The following is a 26,856-nucleotide window of genomic DNA, read 5'->3' on the forward strand; positions in this document are numbered from 1 at the left end:
CCTCCACGGTTGTGTATAGGTACCCTAAGAGACTGGCAATAGGATGTTCAAGAGAATAGTGTTCTTTTACGAGTATCTAGGCATGTTCTGACTTTCTCTAAAGATTAATATTACATTTAGGGGAGTTTTAATGGAATAAACTATTTCAGGACCAGATTCCAAAATTTATATCTATTGCCTCCAACCTGAGGCTGGGAGCAGTGCCAAGAAACCTGCCTGTCACACTCTGTCCTGCCTGGAAATCAAGCAGTGTAGTCACCGTAGAGCAGTCAAGTGCATGTCAAGGGTGCCCAAAACTGGAAGCCAGAGAGCAGTAGTGGGGTTTGTGGTCAGGAAACTCTTACCCAGTTTCAATGCCTCATTTTTGGGTTTTGTCAGGCGTGGAGTCAGAGCAAGTGGATGGGGTATGTTTGGTGGCAATCCCAGACATAGCTTGGAGACAGTGTGGACCTAGCCTAAGTGAAAGTCACAGGGGTTGGGAATATAGAATATTGAAATGAAATTGTCTTGCAAAGGACAAAATAGGGCAAAATGCCTTAAATTTTTGTGCCCTTTTCACAAATGGAAGTGCAGAAAATGCTGTGCGGTGACAAGCCAAGACCCCAAAACATTCTTTGTTCTTTGTTCTTCAGTGAGATAACTAAAGCTACTCAGCTGTCTCCTCCCCCAATTTTAAATGGGAAAAAGCAATAGCCAAAAAATAATCATAAAAGAACAAGCCAGGACTATCTTAGAGCAAGTAAGAATTGTGAAAATGTTTATGGTGGCACAAAGCCCAAACAAACAGAAATCCCTGTCCCTTGTCAAACCACAAATGCCCAAAATTGTGGCTGTGATGGTAGGCAGTAAAAAAAAGTGATGCTTTTTTCAGCAGATGTGTTTGCTTTACTGGGGGAGAGCATGGGTAGCCCAGAGCTTCCTGAGTTCTCCAGTTGCCCTTGGGAGGCTGATCCGCTCCAAGGATGATGTCTGTTTATAGCCAGAGTGATACAAATGGTTATTGCAAGTTGCAGTTGGGCCATCAGTAGTAGCGACAAGAGACATGTGCGGAGGTTTATGGAGATACTGTGGATAAGAAGCAGTCTGTGTATCCTATTTTATTCATGCTGTGGGCAATGCAGAAATGTTTCAGTAAATACAGAGCTGAAGCACCTCTCCCAAAATCATAAGACTTGCTTTGAAATCCTAAGATGTGAAAACCCTTTTTGGGTTTTTTTTGTCTTCTGAGCTTTAGGTTATCGGTTTCTCTGCATGAGTCCTAGAAATCTTTTCTAGATGAAAACAGAGATTTCTCAGTTCCAGGAGCTGTAGTTTTATGGGGAAGAGAGTAAAACCTGTGAGAAAATTGTGAGAGCTAAGAACATGGTAGCTGTAGGCTTACCATAAAGCCATTTTCAACAGATGCAGCTAGAGGGCATGGGAGATAGGAGTTACCCAGCACTGTTAAGACATTCACACTTTTCCATGAAAACAGAGTTGGCCTTCAGTTTTGCAGGTCTCCCATCCACATATTTAGCAGCATACAAATAAGTTCCAATTGATTCTTTTAAGGTGCTCCCCTAAGCAGAGGCGCAGCTGCTGTCAGTTCACTCTGCCCTCTCAAGGCACAGATGTTAGGTATAAGCAATGAATAAATTTATGAAGAAAGGACCCAAACTGTGTTTATTTTGTGTTTTATTAAACAGCTTTCCACCTAACAATTGTACAAAGTGCCCCTAGCTGTGCTCAACTAATACACGTACAAGCGCAGTATAATACATGCAGCTGGAGCACTCCATGCAATCGGTTGTACAATTTTTTTCATTAATAGAAACTGTGTTCAGCAGAAATCCAGATGTCTCAACAAGAGTGGCAATTCAGTTGCCACTTCAGACAAGATGCAAGTTAATTTACAGCTAGGCTAAATTTACAGTGCTTCCTACAACTATGTGATTAGTCAAATCCTCTTCCCTAGAGGTCATGCTTTCTTTATGGTCACTCAGTCTAGCGTGTAATGCTCAGAAACACAGCAGCAAGAGACTTAGCTAGTCCAAAGGAGCACGATGCTTTCAGCAGGGACACCTAGCCAAAGGCAGATTAACTTCATTGTGTTTTAATTTTTTCTAATTAATTGTCTGCACAATTAGTGCTGAAGCCCTTTGTAAGAAAGTCAATGACACTGTGAGGCTTGCCTGTGGTGCTGAAGGAATCTATGTGGAACATGGCTTACTATTAGCTCAAGCAATTTGGTGTTTATGGATCTTTCTGCTGACTGTGGCATGTTTCAATGCAGGTGAGCTGGCTGGCATCTAGCTAGCTTGGGCACCCTGAGTAGCAAAGCTGTGATAGCATGGGTCTCAGTGTGGGAAAGAGATGCTCCTCTGGAAGCCTGTGCTGCCATGGTTTTGCTACTGTACATTAAGTGCAGCAAAGGTGTGCTTCCATGGGCTGCACTCACCTTTCTGATTTCTGTGCAGACGTGGTATATGACAACTGCAGAGTTAGGTACTAGTAGCAAATCTAGCTACTCACTGCCAGCAGCCTGAGAGAACAAAACCACTTTCCTCCTTCTTCAGGACTGTGGCTTTGTAAGGTGATGACCATAAGGTCACCTCCAGCAGCTAGTGGAAATACACAGAAGCAGGCTCCAGAATTCCCACCACTCATGGAGAATGCTCACATATCAGGAGTTTACTGGGACAGCTGTTGATCACTGTACCTCCATGAAAGGAGTGATGCTGATTAATACCTACCAAAGGACCTTGTTCAGTGACTGGACAACGCTAATTTGAGGCAGATTTTCCAACTTTTGGTTGGGTGGATTCTTACTTACATATCGGCTACAGTGTTCAATAAGTGAGCCAAGTTACTAAGGTACCAACTTATCAGGCAAGCAGATAAAGAACTAAGATGGATAACAATCCTGTAAAGTTGTAAACAGCACCCACATTAATAATAGGTTTGACGCTGACAAAACACAGTGAAATCAATTCCCTGTCTGCCATATCTGTTGACAGGCCTGATTCCACCTAAGACCTATAACATTACACTGAAATTTAAACAAACCACAAAAGCTTCCCAAAATTAATGCATTAAGGAAGCAATCACCCTTGGTAGTAGATTAATTTTCTTTTAAGCAGAAACTTGCTGTGACTCATGGATCTACTTCTGCATAGGTTAGAGTAACATGGTGGATAAGCACAATAGCTTGTGGATTACTCATCTGTCCATTCGTCACTGACAATAAGTACAAAGAGCTAAACATCGTCTTTGCTTATAAAGCAAAAAGGTGCGAGTCTAAGACAGGACTTTGGCATGTCAGTTATAGCTGTGACACTTGCAGTCTGCTAGGGAAGCAGAAATAAACACTCTTCCCATTTCTGTGGTCCATCACAATTACCTACCCAAGGAGCACCTCAGCTATGAACTGCTGACCCCCTGGATAACTGGACTGGACATATTTAGGGGCAAATGAGAGGGTAATAGTCTTAACACATTATCTTTTGTCCCTCTAAGACAATTTTATCTAAGCTTCCATCACTAATAGTCACGACAAACTTGATTGGAGAAAGTTACCTCCAATACATGTTTTCTCCTCCTTGGAAACTGGATACATAAGATAGCAAAACTCTGAGTACGTATATCCAACAAAATACTGTACATTTCCTTCCCCCCACCTTGCTTAGAGGTCAACAAGAGCTAAGAATTTTTTTTAACTAAACAAAGCAAAAACCACAGCATGGAAAAGAATAAAAACAATGTCAGCAACAGGATTGGTTTACTCTGTTAGGCAAGAGATGAGTTTAGAAAGAGGAACGAGCAAGTTTGCTCCACTTGTCCCAGTGCCATGGAGTATGGTAAGATTCATGCAGGGAAATGCATGGAAGGACTTTATAGTTCAAATGCTGGGAACTTGGCTTTTGTTGGCACCAGGATATCAGCAAGAAAATAAATGGTTCCAGCCATTCCTGAAGAAACAGACAAAAAGTTACTGCTCCAAGTGTATTATAGTGGGCAATTAGCTAGTCCTATCAAGCATGACTGATTTCAGGGAGTGTTTACACCCACCTCCCCCCAGGGCTGGCCATGCAAACACTCCGTCTGCTGCCGCCTCCTCCAGCCTCCGGTTCCCTCCCTTGTCCACCTGGCAGCGGGACTTTCCTTGCCTCTCCTCTCCCTTCCCCTCCCTCCTTCTCTGCTGCCTCCCCCTTCCTGTTGGCTGTTGTCATGGCCAGGTAGAAGGGCAGGTGCCACCACCGTGACCCCCCCAATCCCCTCCCTTCCTTCCTTCCCTGCTGCCCGGCTCTGACAACAACCACCATTGTGACAACCCCCCACCATTTCGCTGCCCCCCACCCCACTTCCCTCTCTCCCTGCCCACTGCCTTCCTCTCCCTGCCACCTGTTTTGGGGAGTGTCAGGGACAGGCATCAGGGAGGCGCCGCCACCATTCCCCACTCCCATTCACCCTCAGGCAGGGAGGCGTGGGGAAGCTCCACTGCTCGAGCGGCCAGGGTATGCTCGCTGCTGCCACAAACTTCCCTGGCCATGGTTCAAACTTTGGCCCGCGTAGCCAATCATTGCTCACCCTCTCAGCAGTTGGCCAAAAGCATTACAGATAGACAGACTAAGCCCTTTATTACATTAGAATTCCCCATGTGCATCAATATTTACTTAGAGTAAATCAGAACTAGTGTGAATGAGGCATGAAGACTGAGGGCTACAGAACATTTTCAAAAGTACTTAAATGATTTAGAAGCCTATATCCAGTTTTTCAAAATGACAGAGTCAGATTTTCAATGATATGCAGGCCCTGAAAAACGCACAGAAGTGCCTTAGTACTTTTGAAAACTCTCCTAGGTACCTTGGGTTTCAGCACCTGAATGTTTGAAATATCTGGCCTTTAGTGTCTTTGAAAAATGTTGTCCTAAATCCTCAGTGAATGTAAACTGTCCTTGTTCTAATGGAGCCAGGATGACTTGTGTCAGCCAAGGAACTGGCTCAGTATGTGTGTCTCCAGCACCTACAGAGCAGCAGAGGTGTTTGCATTAAGGGGAGCCATCAGTTGCCCAATCAAAGGCCAGATCAATGGCTTCTTTTGTTCATTTCTTTATTGTTCTTTGGAGTGAAAGGGAAAAGATCTGGATGCTTACTGCTTAATGCAGAGCAGAAAAGCCATCTGGGGAGCCAGTGTGCAATTACTGTAGGCTAGTAACGAATTACCTGTGAGAATTGTGTACTGTACAAGATCTGAGCACGCACTGGTTTGTGAACCTCCAGGCCTCCTAGCCAGGATTGCAACAGACTAGGGAACTCCTGCTGTGCCCATTATTCCCTGCTACTAATATCGCACTTTGGAGAGGGGAGGGGGAAGACAAGGTGGGGATGGAGGGGTGCAGGGGGTGGAATTTTCTGCTAACACTGATTTTAAAAGGCCTTTAAGGGAGTTATTCTCAATTTACTTCAACATAAATCAGATTCAAGATTCAGAGAATATTAAGAATAATATACCGAACAGAGCCAAGATAGAGATTACCTTCAAAGAGAGAGAAGGGTGTGTCTGGAGTCCGGCATCCATGCTGCCCATAGCTCAAACACCACTCTGCAAACTATGGAAGGACAAATACTGATTCCAGACTCTCTACCAGATGTGATAGTAAGCTTAAAAATACACCCCCCACTATGCTCTGATCTCCATGATATATGCTGCCGTTAAAGAAGGGTCAACAAGTATCTCTATCACATTGCTACTCCCTGCGCTGCTGATAAAGGACAGTGACTGAACTCTGTTTAAAGACCATGCTGGTTTAAGTGAGATGAGTTCGTAATAGTGCTAGCTGCCTCTCTGCCAGTCTAAAAAGAAGATTACAATGTTAAGAGCAGAATCACATAGAGTGCAAAGGAAAATCATCTCCTCATGGGAACCTTCTTCAGAATGCTAGTTATAACCGACACCATGCTGACAGGTTCTTCTCTTTAGCGGGAGATATTCCCATGATTTTTTATAGGATAACTTCAGAAAACTGAGCGGTACAAAGTTAAAAGTTGTAAAATTCCTGCTTAGCTCGGACTACCACTGTTTCCTCCTCAGACTGGATGAAAGGCTGCGTGAAGCCAGAAAGGTTCCCTGATCTCTCCCAACTACTATGGCGGCCCAAGGAAAGGTACTATATGATCCCAGTTCTTTTATATCCATGGATGATCACACCTACAATGTCACTGTTCAACAAGTATGGTATTTAGTTTTTCTATGACCCAATATCTCTCTGTATTGCTGATCCAGATATTTACCTTGCAGGCCCTGTACAGGTATTTCATGTTCTGAGTGAGGTTGTATAGTGTCAGGAAGGCATAGGCATTGCCAGCTGTCCCATGGCAGAGCCCATACCCTTTCTTCAGCAATCCAAACTGCCAGATCACTTCTGCACACTGAAGGGCATCATTCAGGTATTGCTGGTCACCAAACACCTGTGAAGACAAGAGAGGTTCCATTTTGCTGCAATTAGCCCCTCAGCCCTGCCATTATCCATGCTGGGGGGGGTGGGGAAGGGGGCAAGGCCCATGCTCCCTGGCTAATTATCTCCTCTCCTACTTAAGCAATGGTGCTGTGACTTTGCCGTCTACTTTCAAAGATTTTTAATGTGATGAATGGAGCAGCATGTCCATTATTTAACTCACAACTAGCTGTCACCATTAGTCATCTGCCACCGAATAAAACACATGGCTGACTCCTTGAGCAACAGGAGTGCCCTGTACTCAGAGTACGTGACTGGGACGTTTTCAGAAGTCATTTTTTAAAGTCTAATTTCCATTTTAGTTGGTGTGGGCATGTGTCAATAGCAATTTCATTCTCATATTACATCCCCTGTTAGAGCAGGGCATTGCCAAGTAGAAGTATTTTAGAGATCAAGTTCCATGTTGGATGCCTCTTGGGTTGTTCTGTACCTTATAGGCCTGTGCAAGCATGTAGATCACACCAGGTGCTCCGTGGCACCAGTGGACAAGCAGGTCTCTGGTGTCATCGATACAAGGTGGGTAATTGCCTGAAGGGAACTTCAGCTGGCAAACATAATCCATGCTGGGCTTGACAGTATTGTGTAACTTCACTTGGCTCACACCAAGACCAGACTAAGAGAGAGAGAGAGAAAGAAAGAAAGAGAGAGACTGTAAAAGTAGAAACAGCTATGCTATTCCCTTATCCAAACTGCAGTCAGCTCTAGTGGCAGAAGCATTTTGTGCATCAAATCCAGAGTCTGGTGAAGTAGATTTTTTCCTGCAGCTTTAGCTGTAACATTTTAGCTTGTATCTTGGTTTTGATGCCTCCACAAAGCTTGGTCTGGAGAACAGTACCTGATTAGTGCCTCAGGTAAGGACTCACTTCTTGTCAGACTCCAATCCATCTCTCTCTGCAGCAACACTGCCTGGCACTTCTAACCCTCCAGCAAGAGGAACAAAATCAGGGTGTCTTTGGGCCTATCAGAGGCAAGAAGAAAACGTATACGGAAAATCTGAAGATTAGGAATTACTGAAGGAAGTCTGTGAGGGGTCTGACTAGGAGTACAGGAATGAAATCCAGGCAAAGAAAATTTAGGGTGAACAACATGAATGCTTTTCAGACACTGAGATCTACCAGATTAAGAGTCACCCAGGTAGGACACCACAGCCTTATCTTGAGCTGCTATACCAGCCCAACTGTAGGATTACAGTTCTTATGATTGTACAAACAGCTTCAAAGGTAAAAATAAGGGAGCTATTTCACCCCACACCTCAATGGAAGCAGGAGTGGGTCCTCAATGTCCTCTCCTAATTACATTGTACTGGCCAAGGTATTAAATATAGTTTCTATGTTCACTTGGCAGCTCTGAAACCCTTGGAATGAGCATCTGAAGCTAAGAACTGAAACATTCCCAAATTCATAACCTGAAAATTAAAAATCAATACCTGTACCATAAAACTACTAGAGATAAAGAACTTTAGAGTCAGACGTCCTTCTTTGTACCGTCCTTGATACACTTCCCTTCAGACTTTTGGTGCATTATGCTTGGCTGACTCTTCCTTCATTACTTGTAGACCAGCTGCTGCTTGAAACTTTAGAAAGGAAGTGACCACCTCTTTTGCATGAAAGCCCCAAATCCCTGTCCTGCATAGTAGAGCACCTCACTGAAGCCAGACTAGAGTGGGCACTGAAGGTTGTTTAGGTGGCTGTTTTAATTATTTGCACTGTTTAGCTTTAATTATTATCATTTGGAAAATATGAGGGTAATATTGCTCTTTCTTAGACTTTTAAAGAACTTAAATGTTAATCTAATTCTCACAATTATTTGTGGGAGAAGATCATTATTCTCTTTTCAGAGAAGGGAAAATGGTTCAGTCATACAGAAAGAGTCAGAGGTCAGAGAACATATAGGTGCTCCTATTTCTGTGCCTCATTCCCACTCCACTTGCCTGCCTTTCTTTAAGTGCCAGATCTACACGACAAGCTGCTGAAAACTGACAGCTAAATGTCAGGGGTAAAAAAAAAGCATTGTTCAAAGGGGAGATGTTATCATATGACCTCCAAATTGTTGGCATTAGTCAAGCTCTGAGAAGACTCCCTCACACTATAAACATACCCATGAAGTGGGATGGTGATGGTGGTAATAATTTATCACTAGGAATATATCTACTATGTACAGTTGTATTTTCAAAAGCAACTTGCATTCACCTCACTCTGCTCCTGTTGACACCAATAGGGGGTTATCAAAGGCTCTGGTGGGAGTGGAAGTAGGCCCAAGGTAATTGCTTTGGAAAATCCCACTTTTAATGTTCGGATCCAAGCTCTGATTTGGAACCGTAGGCATTTTCTCTGCACTTTCACTGCAATTTAATCTCTTTCACCAGGTGTTTGCTGCAGGGGGTTTCACTTTAAAAGGATCAGCAAACCCTCCAGTTCCACGGAAACACTGGCCAAAGATGCAAGGCACATACTAGGGTGAGAGAAGTCTACTTCATGTAAATGATAAAGCTATAAACTTCAGTGGGACCTGAAGATGCTCTGTACCTTGCAGAACTAGGTCTGGTACAAGACACAGTGCATTTCTGGGGCAATGTAGTCAGGTCTGGATATGTACAGTAGATGACTAAACACTTCAGAGTGTAATAATCCCCTAGAATGGGGGTTGGCTACCATTTCACAGCTATGAGCTGAAATAATGCAGTTTGGTCTGAGGAGAAGCAGGTCTTTCTGACCCAGATGCCGCTGCTTCTCCCTGGTGCCAAATTATTGCTGTTGCACGTGACCTGGCTGCCACTGAAAGCAGCAGACTCTCCTTGCTGCCCAGATGCCACCAATTTCTGGGCTTTGTGGGTGGATGAAATCATTTGGCAAACTGGATCTAGCCCATGCACTATAGGTTGCCATCCCCTGCCCTAGAAGCACCCAGTCCAGACCATTTTAGGAGTATTTTGAAATGGGATTCATAATCAAACAAATGAGCAAACCCGCCAGACAGAACAGCAGGACTGACATGACTATGACATCACCAAGAGCCAATCAGAAATCTGCTAGGTGTCCCAAGTTCTAATTGAAGAGCATTAGCAGACGTGAAACAGCTGGCAAGGATTTTTCCCTCCAGGAATCTCTCACCTGCATGAGATAATAATAAATTCCTGCCAGGCCATGGGCTGCCCCTATGTAATATTCCTGGTACCACTCATACATCAGTGGGCTCTTTGCTGTGAAGTTCCTCCTTTTGGCCAGGTTCTCACCAGATGCCACAACTGCTTCGGAGACCTGAGGGCAAAATCAGATGCCAGTAAGTACTGCCTTGAGATAGCTCAGAGCCAGTACGTGGAGGCTCAGAAAGCAAAATTATTTTGTTATTCTGCACGTAGTCCAGGCTATGGAAGGGGGAGTGGAACAGAGAGTTCTTTAACTCTGTACAGGCATAAATGATTAAGAAGGGCATTTGGTACAGTATTTCTCTATAAGAAAGGCACTTCCAGGAGCAGCTGGATCACCATGTTGTAGCTTTCAGACACACCAGGATTATTTAGAGTAGCATCTTTTTACCCAAGGATGTGCTGGAAGGGGATAGACAGAAGACAAATAAGGGTTCAGGAAGCTAACTAAATCTTCATTGGAGTGGTCACACGGTACCTGTTGAATGTGGCTCTGAGGGATCTTTTCCTCTCCAAAATGCTTGTTCACAAAGACCAGTGCATAGAGGTATCCTATGCGCCCATAAAGCAGTTCATCAGGCACTCGTGCATCAAGTTTGTGTAAATGCAGCAAACTGGAAAGAAAAACTCACATGAGAAAACCCCTGAAAGAGTGTAGTAACGCCTTCAGAAATTTGGCTTCCATTCTACAAGCAGCATCTTCAAAGGCAAAACCCATCAACCTAACCCTTTTACTGTGACAGTCAGTGGGAGCATTACCATCAACTTAAAGAGGGATAGAGCTAAGCCAAGTCCAAGAGCTTTTGCATATCCCACCCTTACATTCAAAAGTCCTAACCGTAAACATAAACTAGCTTTCCCTTGCTGTTCCAAAATGGCTTTAGCCTCACCCTTGGCAAGGAAAAAAATGGAAGAAATAAAAGAGAAACAGACCAGTGGGAAAGCGGTGGTTGCGGAATAACTGTTTCATAGGTCAGCAGTGCCGCAACCTTGACTTGTAAGAGGTTGGAGTGCTGGGGTGGATGGGGAGAAGCCACGAGAGGTCTAATCCTTGTTGTGGCAGTGCAGCTCCAGCACCTTGCCTGATGTTCGCCCTGAGGCATACATAGCAAGCAAAATGCCTTTGAGTGCCACACTCTGACACCCGTGCCAGAGGTTGCCTACTTCTGATAACCTCTATGGGGAACAGAAGAAGTGGTCTGCTACCAATCAGCCATCTGGGTTAACCAGTTCTGATCACTGGATCAGTCTAGGACAGCAGTGAGCTACCATGTGGACTGTATGAGACTGTATGAGACTTTTGCTCAGGGACACAGAGCCAGGAGCCTGATAGAGTCTGAAAAGTTCTGGTGTAATTTTTCAGACTATTAGCAGGTTGCAAGTCAGTGATACTTCTGCAGTGCTAACAATGACTGACGGCTCTTAACGGTGCTTTGCAGCCCAATCGCTCATGATGCAAATTAGTCTCTGTTTTGCCTCTTCCAACAAGGTGAGCTGTCCTTCCCTGTCAGAGCAGTAAGCAGGATGCAGAAAGGAGAGTAGGTTTTTCCCTCCTCCCTGAGAGACTGGCCTTCCAAACACCCTTACTTTCATAAAAGCATGAACACAGGGTTTCTTCAAGGCTGCTTCTTCCCGTCCCTCCTGCTGCCACTCTGGCAGGTACAAGACAAAGGAGCTAACACTTCTGAGGACCTGCATGTTCTGGGTTTCTGGGTCACAAGCAATGTGAGCAAAAGGTACATTGTCAGTACTTGCTCTTAGGCAGAACAATTTGTTTTAGAAGGAAGAAGCAGCCCCTTGGTATTAGATGGTGGGGGCTGGGGTCTGAAATTGAGTGTAAGGGAGCTTTCCCTTGGTGCTGGACTCAAGATAATGGGAGATATTTTAAAGGCAAAGAGTCTAGAGGAGCACTGTCTCCATCTTCTCAGAGTACATTTGCTCTGCTAAGTGCTGTGCTGCTTCTTGTGGGACTCTCCTCCCGATGAGAGCAAGACCATGATTTCTAACATCTCCAGAGCATACAGAACAAATATGGTTGGCAGGCCCCTACCTTCCACCAATCCCCCAGGGTCAAGAGCCCTCCTCAGACTCCAACATGATGCTATTTCTAGAGAGGTAGGTGAAGTAGCTGGAGCCTGGTATGGGAAGAAAGGAGTGCCTGGGAAGAGCCAGGATGGATTCCAGGAAGAGCCCAACACTGGGTTTGGTGATGAAGATGCCTGGGTCTAAGGGACAGAGATTGGGTGCTTCAGACAGATGAGTGTGAATAAAAGATGGATAAGTGGTAGGCCATGGGCAGAGGGATTGGGGGTGCAGGGTAATTTTGCTGTTGAACAAGTAAGCTAGTGTTTTCTCCCTATGTGCTACTGTTGCAGTAGCTGCTTCCACCAGCTGGCGCAGTGAGGGGAGAAGGAAGAGAGCCTGCAGAACAAATTCTGTCAGCATCTGGGAAGCTGAACTGCAGAGTAAATGAGAGAAGCCCGTAGCAATACAGTCAAGCACAGCAAGGCTACCATATGTGCATGTGTGATGTGAGATGCCTGACACCTGGCAGCACTAACTATACCCTGAATACTCTTCCCTAGCACAAGGCAGGTAGTGAAGATGCTTGAGAATTAGAAGCACTGCTCTTAAATTAATCCACTATTACAACTGCTGAAAAATCAATAGGGTCTGGATGAAATGAAAGCGTGCTGATGCATCAGGAGACAAGATTTTGTATGTCAACGGCACTAAAAATAAATACTTGACCTCCTGAATTACTAGAAGATAACAGGAAAAAATCTGAATTGCAGTCCCTAAGAGCATAGACCAGGTTTTCATAAGCTCCTGGAAAATGGGCTGCCTTGAAACATTCAAGCCTCTCAGGAAGGTAACACACATTTATTGGTTATGAGTTCATTTAGAAAAGCTAGCAGCCCCCTAAAAAGACAGAGGGAGAGGGAAGGCAGGGAGTGCTCTTCTGATACACATCTCTTCAGACTTTGCAGGAATACTGTACTCAAATGTACAAGGAGAAAAACAGGACCAGTCACAGCAATTGCCATTGTTCTCCAAATTAGAAGCAAAGAGCTTTCCCTGCTTTGTACTCCAGAACTTGGCAAATGCTTTTGGAGCTCAAAAAAGAAATCCAAAACCCATTCTGCATTTTGTTAACTGGAAATATTTCTGGCAGGAAGTCATTTTCCTAACTTAAATGGCAGGTTGGTCAGAGCTAAATAATTAGTAGCAAGCAGTAGAGACAGAGCAACCTAACCACTGCTTCATGAATGCCCCATTTTCTCTTTTCTGCTTCTACTTCAGAGTAACACAATTACAGGCATTGTTCTCTATAAGCCATTAGATGGCACTGCAGAATTAAACTGAATTTCCACTCTACCATAAAACTGAGCTAGTCTAGAAAAAGGAACAGGTAAAGGGACAGTTAAGGAATAAGGCACTGACAGACATGAAAAAAACAAAGCAAAAACAGTCTTTTACCGAAAGAAGCAGTGTGTTAGTTTGACCCAGCTCTGCAGCCTCTGTATAGATTAGGCACTTCAGCAGAGCTTTTGGGCTATTCAATCAGCTATTCAGCTATTAGGTAAGTGCCAAAAAACCCTGATGAAATTCCTGATCTCTACAAAAGTTGGGTGAGCCAGGTCCAACTAACATGATGCTTCTTTTGAACATTTGCTGTGCTTGATGAGGGGGTGCGCCAAGTTTAAAGTGCCATTTTTTCCCCATGTCTGTAAGCAGGAAGGAAGGGGGGGGAGAGGAGAAAGGGAGGCTTCTTCAATTTGGGGTTCAATTCCCTCCAACACTATACACCATAGTTCAAAAAGAGTAGTATTCACAATAGCAAGAGTCAATCTGATACCATGTTAACCAATTCAAAATTGTTAAAACCACACATGTATGTCAGGCATAAATAAGGGGACTTCTAACCAGACTGGTCAAACCTGCATATTTTAGCAGCAATAAATTAATACATAAAAGCAGTAAATATTAATTACAAATATAAATTAATGGGAACTCTGATAAACTTTTTTGGTTGATCTGAATCCCTTGATTTTTAATTGATGGAGCTGTATAGACCTTTTAGCTAGTTTGCTCAGGCTGTTCTGCTCATACTTCTGAAGCTGGTAAGAGTTGTTGTGCTTTTTTGCTGCTTGCCTTTCAACAGAAACTGCTGCGATATTTTTTTTCAGCATTTTAAAACTCCTTCTAGAGGATCTACCCTTGAAACTTACCACAAAATGTGACTGCCTACCTTTACTAAATGGTATTTTTCCACTGGATGCTTACCTCACTGCTTGTGAGCACATGCAATCATGAATAATACAACTAAAGACACCATTAAGAAAGATAAACAAAGAAACTTCAAGTCAACAACCCTTTAGTCGCATCATGTCCCTAGTAAAGTGTTTCTGAATTTCAAAATAAGGGACAAATGATGACTATATGTTTCCAATATTTTTTTCCATTTTTAAATCAACTACAGAACTGGGTTTTGTTTCCTCCAGAAATTAGTCCTTATTTTTAAATGATAAAAACTGAAAAAGCAAGTGTGATTGTCTTATCCGTTCCCCCCTGTTTGACTGCAGTGGCAATACTGGCTCAATGATAGCTATTCTGCCCACCATCCCAGTACATAGGCTGTAACAAATGGGCAGTCAGCCAGGCTCCATTTATGTCTTTAATGATCGCCATTTCTCTATGACATGAAAATTCTCTTTTATATTTCTTGTCCAACTGCTGAATTTTCTCCTTCAAGTAAAGCATCACAGCAGACTCTAACAAGGCTAAAAGGGGCTGGTAGAAGTCTGTATAACCTGGTAGAAGGCTGACATATGTCTGAGCTAGTGTTGAATCCTAGAGCAAAAACATTCAGATCACTTGGACAAAGACAAACCATCAAACGTTACCGTGTGATGCAGTCTTCTGCTTGCTTCTCATGTTGCAGCTTGTGATATACTACAGCACCAATTGCCAGAGGCCCTGCATCCCCGCACAAGAAGGTGATGGACCGCTTTGTGAGACAGCTTAGGCTCTTCTTCACATACTCCTGTGCCACCTGGAGGTAGGATGGGTCTCCGTACACATCATACAGGTGTAGGTAAAGTAAGGCGATACCTGCAAAGGAGTAAATGGCTTCAGCCCAGGGCTGCATATTCTGTCCTCCTCCCTATGTGCTGCATACCTCTGCAGCTCTATTTAAAATATAAAATTTCCAAACTGTGTATGATGGAGGACAAAATAGTGAACACCCAGATTTACCCCTCATCTCATCTGAGGCATTAATATTCCTTCATTTATAGCTAAACAGACCACTTCCCAAATGGTATCAACAAATATATCTCTTTAATTTAGTCTATAAGGTATAAATCTACCCTTCCTAAAAGTGTCTTTGATGGACAAGATGATATTTGCAGTTAAAGCAGATCTCTAGCCTTTACCATATTGTCATCTGTTTATCTTTACCAGGACACCTTGTTTTGCCCTGTCTCATCAAACAATATGGGAATGACAAGGTGATTATGATCCCCTTGCATGTCCTGGTGATCACTAAGCTAACATGCTCTGCAGTAGTTTGGACCCTCAGAGGAAAGGGAAGGATTCTTTGAGAATGGACATTTATTTCTCTCCGGGCAGAGAATCAGCTGTTTCAAGAGCAAGTACTGTAAACAAAGAGTTTCTCCCTCCCCGCCTCCTTTTGCTTCTCCCATGCTATTCCTTAGTGCAGCCCTTCTCTGAGGCATAAAAAAGCTATTCAAAACCTAGGCAAATGAATTCTTCCTCCCCTAGATCTTTCAAAGGAGGCACCCAGCCACATAAACAATGCTGCTGCTAAAAAGCTGTGTCAGTGATTTTTGCTTTGAGCCTCGCTCTGCTCCTCTCTCATCCTGCTCTTGAAGCCTGTTATACATAAGGAGGAGTCATCAGCATGTCCTTATTCAAAAGGTCTGTCACACTAGATAGAGCCTCCCTTCTAAAAACTGGCTAGTTGGAAGGCGTCTTCAAATGGATCCATGGTCTCAGGGCATCCTCAAAGAATATGCATCAGAGAAGCTAGTGGCCTGTATCATTTCCAGAAAATCTCATTTTGCCCCGTACAGTACACTTTCCATCTCATTAACCATTTCTAAGAAGACACAGGTCCTGTGTTTAAGCCTAAATTAATAGAGCCAATCTCTTCAGATTTCGATGCAGTAAAAAAAAAAAAAAAAAAAAAAAAAAAGGCAGCCTTCAAAATTACTTTCCACTGTACTGGGGACAATTTTAAATTTAGATCATTTTCTCATTTTGCATGGGTAATCTCCAAAGCTTCGTGCTACAGACAATTCAATTTCACATGTATATTAAGGACAAATTTCCATTTCCTGCCAAAGTTAATAACCTTGTCCTCTCTCTGAGCTGTTCAGAGCTAGTATTTCCACAGAGGGAAGCTCAGATGTATAGAACCATTGCTCAAGTTTGTAAGGACGGGACATGAAGCTCTTTTTGAAGGGAAGCCCTTGTATTCTGCCTAGCAAATGTCAAGTGACTCTCCATGATTTATTTAGCACCTACCACAGCATCTAGGTTTTTAACAGATTTGATACAAATTTCAAAAACTCAGAATCTAGAGTTATTTTAATGTTTAATTTTTTACCTTCTAAGGAGCTTCTAATCCCACTGTGTTCTCACTACTCTATTTATTTATGGAAGTCACATCCTATAAACTGAAATGTAGAAAAATAAAAAGGGATGAAGTCTTGTCATTTTATTTTCATTCCATTGCTTTCTCCCTCTTCTTCCTCCCCTACCATTTTCCTTTTCTTTTGGCAAGTTGCATTCCCTCCCAAAACACCAAATCGGTTCTTTAATGTAAACTGTTTTTTGCAATGTATCCAAAGGCTTCAAGCCACAGTTAGGCTCCATCTACACTAAAAAAATTTCCACCACATCTCGAGAAGTGCATGAACACGCATGTGCTTTGGCAGCATGGTGGCAGCAGCAGCATTTCTGGTGGCCAAGCAGCTTGGCCAAATCATGCCTCCCCAAATCATGCAACAGTTTTTCTAAAACCAAAAGTCACTAGAATTGGATCTAAAATCTATATCCTAGAACTGTCACTATGATAATTTGCATGGGAAGACATATATGCTAGGACAGATGCATTTGCCAGTAATAGACAAGAAATGGTCTTTAAAAAGTGAAGCCATTATACATGTAAGTCGGCCAATGTTCAGTATCTGCTCAATACTGTATTTACTCTAATCCATGACAAGACTTTCTTTCCCATTTAACATGGGAGGAAAAAAAAAGTCCCTTATCTTGGATTTGCATATGAGGCAGTGGGTGGGACATGCAGCTACTGCGGCTTTGGCCCCGAGGGGCTAGAGCCACATCTGTTGCTGTCCCCTCCTCTCTGCCTTCCCCTGCCATTTACCCGTGCTCTGATTTGGCAGCAGTGGCAGTTCTGGTCAGGTGCTGGAGCTAAGGTCAGAGCTGTCATGCTGCTGCCAATGCTACCAGGCCAGGCTGGGGCCATGCTCTATGCCCGTGACTGGAGCGGGCTAGAACCTGTCTGAGTGGAACAAGTGTAAGCCAGGGGTGGTGGGGGCAGGGGGGGAAGCAGGGGTAGGGGGCCCATGGTTATGTAAGGGGCAGAAGTGGTGGGGAGAACAGGTGGAATGGATTAAGCTGCTTGACTCCCAACCACTGCCTGCCCTTCACTGCCTGCTCTCAATTTCCCTGCTGCAGCATTGGTGGAAATGAATTTAAGATGTCCCTCCAGTGATTAGATTCTCTACACGGAAAATTATAACAAATTTTCCACGTGTAGAATCTAATTACTGGGAGTCGTCTTACCTTCAGGATCATCTTGGATTCAGGTAAATATGTTATTTTAGACGCAGCATGATGTAGATGGAAAACATGGGGCTGGGAGTTGGGTAGTGCTGCCTCACAATCCCAGTACTGCCATGCAAGCAGTGTGGGTTCAGGCAAGTCGCTTCACAGTTCTCTAGGAGAATGCCTCAGTTCTCTAGGAGAATAACGCTTAATCTCTGGAACTGGCATAATGATTAAGAGGTTGGTTTAATATCTGCAGTGTGCCTCAAGCACTATATACATGGTATGTAACAACCAGAGGGGTGGATATTGGAATGAATCACAACCTTCTATCCTTGCACCCTTCCTGCCCCATATACAGTTGAATTGCTCTGAACACAGGTAGCTATATCATACAACCATGTACTTGCACACAGAGAGAGCTCCTGCACAGATGGCCATATATGACCTGCCATAGCACAGGATTCTCCTGTTTAGTTCTTTTACATAGATTCTCTTAGTACCTCATCTTCGTAGTTTTGTCTAGCACCTTCGAGAATACATTGAGCAATGTGACTAGTATATCACATAGAGCATTTCTTCTCTCCTTTTTCCGGGGGGACAAATGTTTGTAGAGAATGTTTTATTCTGATAGGGCTTTTTCTGGTGGGGGAGATGTTTTCTAAATGCACATAGTTGAAAGGGAGGTACACATCGTATGGCTGCCCAAGACAACCAGCGCTTATGACCCTTGCTGTAGCAACCATGATGAATCTCTTAAAAATATACTGCCAGAGCTGTCTGAGGTTTTAATTTATTTAGCATCTTGCCATAACATGTATAGATTATCTTGAAAGGCTGAAAGAATACAATTTCATCCATGCATGTTAGTGAGCGGAGAAGGAAAAGTTAAATCATTAGGAAGGCAAAAACACTATCTACCCACTGAACTCAAAACTTGTGAATGAGGGGGAAGGCAGCTCACAACACAGATGATCTCTTGTGTTGTGAGGGACACCACCAAGAGCAGCAATAATAAACCTACGTAAAAGGAAGTTAGGGCAAGAAGTTCATGGTTTTAGTATCAGTTCAGTCTTGGTCTCTGCTGAGACTGCCAATAAGGGCTCCAGTGAGACTATGGTATTGCAGGATTCTAGGAACTGAACTGCAGTGAACTTGTTTCATAAAGATCACAAACATACCACGAGAAGTGAATTTTTCTGATTACTATGACTAGGGACAGACATTCAAAAAGCCGGAGCCTGAATTGATTCAATCTTTGCGGGTTAGTCTAACCTGCATAGATTGCACCAATTTGCAAGTGACCAGACATTCACTTTTGACCCAGGAAATGCAGGCACAGGTCTGCAGTGGCTCAGGCCAGAAGCTGGGGGGGGTGGGAGGGTGCGGGAGCAAGCCCTCAGCTGGAGGCAAACTAAGCTGAGGGAAGGGGCCTGGCCAGGCCCAGGCAGGCCTGAGTATGATTGGGGAGGGGTTTAAACTTGCACCATGACCTACAGGGACCACATCTGGGGTCTGCCTGGAGGGGGAGGGAGGAAGCAGCCCCTGTTAGGGGTTCCCAGGTCCCCAACCCCTGCTCACTCACTGGCTGGTGGCAGGAGTGGGGGTGGGGCCACACCCCAGTAGCCTGAAGGGAAGTGGTGGTTTAATCCCCCCAGTGCAGGGAGGGGTGGTGCAGGCACCAACAGGCTCCACTCATGCACTGAGGCTGCAGCAGCCAGACACCAGTAGCCTGAGGGGAAGGGGGGGGTTAATCTCCCCCATTGCAGGAAGCAGCCGCACAGGCACTGACACAGTGCCGTGGGAGCAGTCCCTCCAAGGAGTGGCCAGTTGGCCACAGAGATGGGGCAGGGCAAGGGGATGTGACCTGGCTGTGGGGAGGGGGAGCTAGTCACAGAGCCTGACTTACTGCTGCCTCCTGCTGAGGCAGCACAGCCTGGCCTGGAGCGGCCACATGGAGCAGGGAGCAGCACCCACCACCTTCTGCCTGCAGCCTCACACGGGGGCTGCGGTTTGCAGGCAGGGTGCAGGTGCAGTGCAGCTCCCTGCCCCGCTCCCTCTACCAGCAGCGGTGAAGTGAACCGTGGTGAGGGACAGAGGTGAAACACCTGTCACACGGCCTGCTTGTGGCGGTGCCGGGCACTTGGGGTGGGCTGCTGCAGGCCATGGGTGATGGCAGGGGGAGGCACTGGACTGCCGCAGCCTGGTCCGGCCCAGAAAGTAAAGGACGTGCTGGATGCAGAAACAGGTCAATTTCTCTTTAAGGGACTGGGACTGACTCTGAATTTATATATCGAGGTCATTCTAAGGGAATGACTCTGAATGTATATACGGAGGTTTACTGAATACGAACTGCAACCCAGCTCTGCTACTGGCCTTTTAGGTGATACTGAATAAGTTACTAAACTCAGTGACTCAGTTTCTCCATTTGTAAAATGGACCTATACTGTTCAACATCTTCATTAATGATGTGGACACTGGAGTCAGGAGTGGACTGGCCAAGTTCGCCGATGACACCAAACTTTGGGGCAAAGCATCCACGCCAGAAGATAGGCGGGAGATCCAGGCTGACCTGGACAAGCTCAGCAAATGGGCGGACGAGAACCTGATGGTGTTTAACACTGAAAAATGCAAGGGTCTCCACCTTGGGAGGAAAAACCTGCAGCATCCTTATAGGCTCGGCAGTGCTACGTTGGATAGCACTACAGAAGAAAGAGACTTGGGGGTCATCATTGACCACAAGATGAACATGAGCCTGCAATGCGATGCTGCGGCTAGTAAAGCGACCAAAACGCTGGCTTGCATCCATAGATGCTTCTCGAGCAAATCCCAGGACGTCATTCTCCCCCTGTACTCGGCCTTGGTGAGGCCGCAGCTGGAGTACTACATCCGGTTTTGGGCTCCACAATTCAAAAAGGATGTGGAGAAGCTTGAGAGAGTCCAGAGGAGAGCCACGCACATGATCAGAAGTCAGGAAAACAGATCTTACGATGACAGGCTGAGAGCCATGGGACTCTTTAGCCTGGAAAAGCGTAGGCTCAGGGGTGATCTGATGGCCACCTATAAGTTTATCGGGGTGACCACCAGGATCTGGGGGAACGTTTGTTCACCAGAGCGCCCCAAGGGATGACTAGGTCGAACGGTCACAAACTTCTGCAAGACCGTTTCAGGCTGGACATAAGGAAGAATTTCTTTACTGTCCGAGCCCCCAAGGTCTGGAACAGTCTGCCAGCGGAGGTGGTTCAAGCACCTACATTGAACCCCTTCAAGAGTAAATTGGATGCTTATCTTGCTGGGATCCTATGACCCCAGCTGACTTCCTGCCCGTTGGGCAGGGGGCTGGACTCGATGATCTCCTGAGGTCCCTTCCAGCTCTGATGTCTATGAAATCTATGAAAATGAAGATAAAGATATTTGCTATGTGCTAGCTGAAAAGTGCAGTCTATTATTACTAAAACTGACTGGTTTGCAAAAAAAGCTTATGAAAGAGCTCTCTTAACCAGAATTTTTACTAGAGGGTTGTTTGGTTTTTTGAGAGCAACACTCCAAAGACAATTGGACTCATCCCTTGATGGGGAGACTGGACTGCCTGCTGCCTATTCCGTTCCAACTTTGCTCTTGCCATGGCTGGCAAATACCCAGGGCTGAAAAAAATTCATGAAATTTAAATGGAAAGAAAACTTAACCTGCTAGGTAACAGGTATCCTGTGGCAGAGGCCTTGGGGAAAGGTCACTGTAGGGTTAGTTAATATTTTCAAAGTGTTTGCAGGATGTATAGCATAACATGAGAATGTTACCATTCATGCTGGAGTGAAGGGGAAGACTGCTCTTTCAGCTTCACCATGAAGGTGGAAGTCAGTTGAGCACCATTTTGATCAGGATATAGAAGTAGACATTCATATAAAGGCAGTAAAAATGAAGTTACAGGTAACTAAACTTTGACAGAATTTTCTTGTAAGTTCAGCATTGCTCATATGAAGTGATCTAAAGCATACTGGTGGTAATGGAAAAAACTCCACCCTGAGTAGGAAGAGATAATACCTTTACAGCATGGGCCTACTCCAAAAATGATTCTAATAGGACATAGAAAAAGATCCATCCTTTTGTTTCTGATTGGTCTCCATTTGTGAAACCTTTTGAAATCACACCCCATAGTATTCCAGTGATAGTTTATATGGGGTAATATATGATTAGATGTTTTAAGAAATGGCTCATCATCACAGACTGATAAAGAGTGGAACAGGGCATTTAGTTGTCTACAACTATAGTATATAATTGGCTACAGCAATGTATTTATAACCATCTATGACACATTACTTATGTTTGCAATGTGCTTATAACAGCTACTAACCATTGATTCACACTGTATGAATGTATCCTTAATATGAAGTGTGATCATGCACATTTTCTTACAGCCAGCTTTGCAAGGCAACCTGTGTTTCAAGAGTTATGCTGTCAGGAACAAGCGTTCTGTAGACCAAAATGGGTTCCCAGTAATTTCCAGGGTCACAGGGATATAATTGACTGGAATTTAACAAGTGAGTTGTTGATAGGCAAGAAAGAACAGCATCTGGATCTCTCATAGCTGGGTTTGTCAGTTGAGAGACCCAAGTACAGAATTACTATTTTTACAAAGAGAAAATATGTACAATAAGATCCTCTTTTTCCTTCATCTGTAGCCCATACGTTTATATGTCCTCTCCCCTTTCCTGGATTTGCAGGAGTGATCAATTTCCAACAAATCTATGCATCTGTTATCTCAATGGGGTAGTTTCACCGAACCAGTACAATGGCACATGTTAACTGAGTCATAAGAAATATGCTGCGGTAGTAGTGAAGGACAACCTGGGGGTCAGGGTGTTCTAGGTTTAGGAAACCCAGGTTCACTTCCCTGCTGTACCACTGAGACCTTGTGTGACCATGGGCAGGCCATTTAGGCTGAAACAGTTTTGCACACAAGTTGAAACTAAAAGGCTCCTATACATGTATGTGGAGCCTGCTCTGATGTGCTGGAAAGAGCGTTGGGGCAGACTCAATTAGTTGAGTCTGTTGGAGCACAAAAACTGACATGCTCCAGCAGCCTTTTGTGTCATGTATATCAGCGCCAAAAAAATGGTGGCGGGGTGCTTTGAAATAAAACACGTTTGATGAGCTTTGGTTCAAAGCACCCTGCTGCCATTGTTTCACACTGATACACTTGATGCGTGGGCGCTTTTAATTAGTGCAGCTCACTAATTAAAGCGCCTGGCACCATGTCCCACACCACGTGTAAAATTGCCCCAAAAGCCAAGGCTCAGGGGGTGTTTACACTCATTAATTCCTCCTTATTTCACTTCAGACTTCCACAGCGGCTGAGCTGTTTAGACTGGCACAATTCTGGGAATATCCAAAGTTGACCTGAGGTGTCTAACAAAGCCTACCAAGATCTAGAAACTAGGGGTTAGGTTCTCTTCTATCTGTTAATCGTCTACACGGACTTAGGTGTCTTAAGCATGATCCTTGACCAATCCTATAAAATCTGTTTATTTCTACTGCACCATCACCCGACCCTTACACTAGAGTCACAGAAAAGCAGTGAGGAGAAGGATCCCCCAACCTCCCTGCCTCCCATTTTTGTACCAGCTGCTTTTTAGACATTCAAGCAAAATGGAATAGAAACAAACTTAAGCACCTCGGCCCACTTCCGTGCCTCACAGCTGAAATAGTGGAGGAACATATAGGGTCAGATTCTGGGGGGCCTGATCTGCCAGGTGGCCCTTTTCTTTTAAAAAGAAAGTGATGGCACCCATCTTTATATAGCAGCCCGTGGGTTACTTTACTGCCCCGGAAATGGGAAGCCTGGGTTCAGTGCCATTCTCATTCTAAGTTAAACTCATACCTCACAAGAGAGTACCTGAGACACCAGGACAGAGGCTAAACTATGTGGAGAGCACTCCCTACCCCTTTGGTTGAAAATATGCACATGTGCAGAGAATTCAGGACTCATGGACACAGAGGGCTCAAAGAGGAGCCTGACTGTAAGGTGGCGGTCAGAGGACTCAGCTGGGAACAGGGAATGAAAGGTTCTGCTCCTTGGCCTGTGTCTGTATTTAATCCACCAGATCTCAAATAGAAAATAGAAAAATTGTCCTTTCTTGTATGCAGCCCTGAGAGCACATCTGCACTGCAGACGGGAAGCGTGACTGTAGCCCAAACAGGTGGGTGGGCACTAGTTTTAATTTAGCCAGCTTTGGTAGCAACAGCAGTTGTAATGTGGTAATGCAGACTTTTGTGCACTGGCCTGCTGGGGAGGCTGGTTACGTGCCCTGATTGCTAGCCTCTGCCCAAGTTTAAGTTACATTAAAACTAGAGCAGGGAAGCCTACCTGTGCCATCATCACCCACTCTAAATTTTGCTGTGCCTCAGTTCCTCAACTGTAGAGTGGAGCAAGCAATATCGTGCTAACTCACTGGGGTGTCACATCACCTACATTACTGTAATCTGAGCATCCTGCATTTTGTTAAGACTGAGAGCATTCCCAGCCATGCCCTTTTATCCTCCTTTCCATTCTGGACCAGTTAACAGAAAAACTGATGAGGGCAACATAGGCTCCTGGTTTGTGAATCCTGCCAGGCTTCAAGCACCCAGGAATTCAGTGGCCTCAGGACTCGACTACCTGGGGAACTTTGCTGGTGAAAATGTTAGGTGTCTCCAGGCTTAGGCCACAGCCTACAAGCAGTTCTAACAATCTAATTTTTGGACTTTGGCACCCAATACCCTTTGAGTCTAGCTTTCTATCTCCAGTCAAAGCCAGTTATACAGAAATACTTGACTCTTCCCTCCGTTACCTGGTTAGTCAACAGAAATAGTCTTTGACACTCTAATCCAATCACTTTCTACCTTATGAAAGCCCACATCATTATCCATGCACTATTTCAGAGCCTACAAGGATCATCTTGGTGGTCGGCCTTTCTCCGAGTCATGTGGCCCCCCTCAGATACTCCAAATCATGTACTCTACTCCCTTGCTGCCAGAAAGTTTCAAATGTTACTTACTACAGAGAAGCAAGGGTCTTTTTTATATCTTTTATCAGACCAACTGTATAGTTGGCAGATGTTAAATAAGCTTTCAGGCAAAAAGTGCTATTCTTCAGGTCTCTTGCTTCTCACTTATTTTCTAGACCATCATGCCTACAACAATACTCCAAACCTACTAGTAACTACAGAAGCACTTCTGTGTCTGATACAAAATCCCAAGCCACTATTTATGGGAAGACTCACTGCCTGATAGCACACAATACAGCTTCTTTCCATACCAGACTCACCAGCTTATCCTACTAACTAAATACTTCATCAAGGGGACACATGGCTCTCTATGTGTTGTTTGTTTCAGAAGAGCTCAGAGTCCCTCAGGCATCTAAGAAGCATATGATAAATTGGCAGGACAAACCAGCATGTATATTTTCTGAGCTGGAGAGTAAATAACTCCTTGAAAACCATAATAATGGCTTGGAAAGGTCAGTATGTAAATTACTACTGTCCTGGGGCTGCAGTAACTTAACCTCGTTTTCTAAAACATTGCCTAACATCTTGAAACATGCATTTGCAAGGCTCATGAATTTTTGCACTATCATCTCCCCGTTCTGCAAGGACCTGATGTCCCTTTTATGAGCTTTTCTTGGCGCACGCAGAGGAGCTGACCATTTCTATATAGGACACAAGCTGCAAATCTCTTAAGGCCAGTTTTCCCTGTTCCATTTCAATTTACAGCTTAAGCCCATAGGCAGGGAGAGACAGCCTAGTCCAGTGGGCAGTGCAATGGGTTAATTAAAATCTGTTTTGAAAGTAGTACAATTCAGGGTCCACGCAGGGATCTGAATCAATTTATTGGCTGGCTCACAGCAGTTTACCTTAGGCTAGTAGCAACATACCAATGCAAACTAAGTAGATATAAGTCAGGCTTTAAATTTAACTGCCTACACAGTGCATTGCACCATCTTAGCTAATCTGGTTAAGAAACTTCTAACTGAAACTGTGCCATCCACATCTACAGAGAGGTGGTGAGCCATCTTAGTCTGAAGTCAATCAAAAAGCAGGGTGGATACGCATCTTTATAGGATAACTAAGATACGTATATAATGCACAAAGTTTTTTGAACCCAAGTTCACAATACAGTGACTTTGGGTGCACAAAAGCTTGTGCTTTATACATAAAATCATACTTAGCTGATCTTCATCTATAAACCAATATTGTGTTTTTGTGCAGTGCCCTGAACTCTAGGGATGGTGGAAAATATTGGGATACAACTTAAGAATGTATTCCAAGGGTCCTCCTGTTCATTCATCTGGATGGACTTGACATTGAATATCAGTGAATTTTAAAATTCTCTTAGAAACAGTAAAAATATTGAAGAACCTACTCCTCTTACTCCCATGTCTTGGCATGGGACTTCCCTGGAGGTAAGTGATCAGATTCCTGAAAGAATCTATGGAAAGTACTATGGACAGAGAGCACACCTCAAATCAAATGCCAGCATATGCCATGTATTACTAGGCGTAATGAAGTATGCTCAAGTGTACAACATTTTAAAGAGAGAATTTTCACCGAGAGCACCATAGCTATTCATTTCAAATATCTCTTAGCAGCCACTAGAGTGCCGATTGATTTCAGACTGCTGGGTGATGATTTACATGAGAAGATACTCAACAAGCCTTTTCTACATAAGCAGTTAAGAGGAAAAGCTGCTGCCTTGGCTCAATTAATTTTCTCTCTGGAAACTACATTGAATAAATTAATACAGCTAGGATTAGAAGGGGGAAATGTATACAGAGTAATATCTACATATTCTGTTTCTCTGGCTGTGACCTGCAAGAAAACATTCATAGGCTTATTTTAAATTCTAATCCTGTTAGGCCAGGCAAGGAGGTTCTGTAGCTAAAAGGAAAGGCCATGGGTTGTGGGGACAGGGGATGGTAACAGGGATGGAAGAAACCCTTTGAAGCAATTCCTTTCCAAATAAAATTGGGTGGAAATTTTACCCATTGCTTTACTCATCACTTCACTGCTGTAGTCAAAGCTTATACAAAGCTTATTATGGCTACTCTTGGCTTCCTCCCAAAGGCAGTTGCAATTTCACCAATGTAAGCTAATTCTTGCCTGCTTTACCTACCTAACTTTTCCTGCTATAGACAGAATATAGCGTATGTATAGGGGACACAGCTGTGGACTGTAGAAATTAAAGCTTTTGTATGCTGGTCCATATGTGGTACAGTTTAAACTGGAGGAATCACCTACAGTGATCCTGTAATTCAGCAAAATGGATCAAGAGCATACCCAGCATTGTAGCTCGATGCCACACATGCCTTGTGTCTGCAACCTGAATTCGGCTGCCAGAAACTAGGAGGAATGGTGAGAGGAATTAG

The 26,856-nt window shown here is 44.1% G+C and overlaps 1 protein-coding gene across 1 annotated transcript in view; it reads right to left on the reverse strand.

Moving 5' to 3' along the window:
• Nucleotides 1–1,657: 1,657 nt before the first annotated feature.
• The window catches only part of LANCL1 (LanC like glutathione S-transferase 1), a 31,056-nt gene continuing 5,857 nt past the window's right edge, over nt 1,658–26,856 (reverse strand). Inside the window, exons 4-10 of the mRNA XM_090044912.1 lie at nt 14,546–14,753; nt 10,117–10,252; nt 9,604–9,750; nt 6,924–7,106; nt 6,270–6,446; nt 5,515–5,587; nt 1,658–3,947 (exon numbers count right to left, since the gene is read on the reverse strand). Of these exons, the coding sequence (XP_089901038.1) occupies nt 3,871–3,947; nt 5,515–5,587; nt 6,270–6,446; nt 6,924–7,106; nt 9,604–9,750; nt 10,117–10,252; nt 14,546–14,753 (1,001 nt within the window). The 3' untranslated portion in view covers nt 1,658–3,870. The remainder of the gene's footprint in view (nt 3,948–5,514; nt 5,588–6,269; nt 6,447–6,923; nt 7,107–9,603; nt 9,751–10,116; nt 10,253–14,545; nt 14,754–26,856) is intronic.

Source organism: Crocodylus siamensis, chromosome 4, assembly GCF_052110815.1.
Source record: "Crocodylus siamensis isolate JL-2025a chromosome 4, ASM5211081v1, whole genome shotgun sequence".
Classification (NCBI taxonomy): Eukaryota; Metazoa; Chordata; order Crocodylia; family Crocodylidae; genus Crocodylus; species Crocodylus siamensis.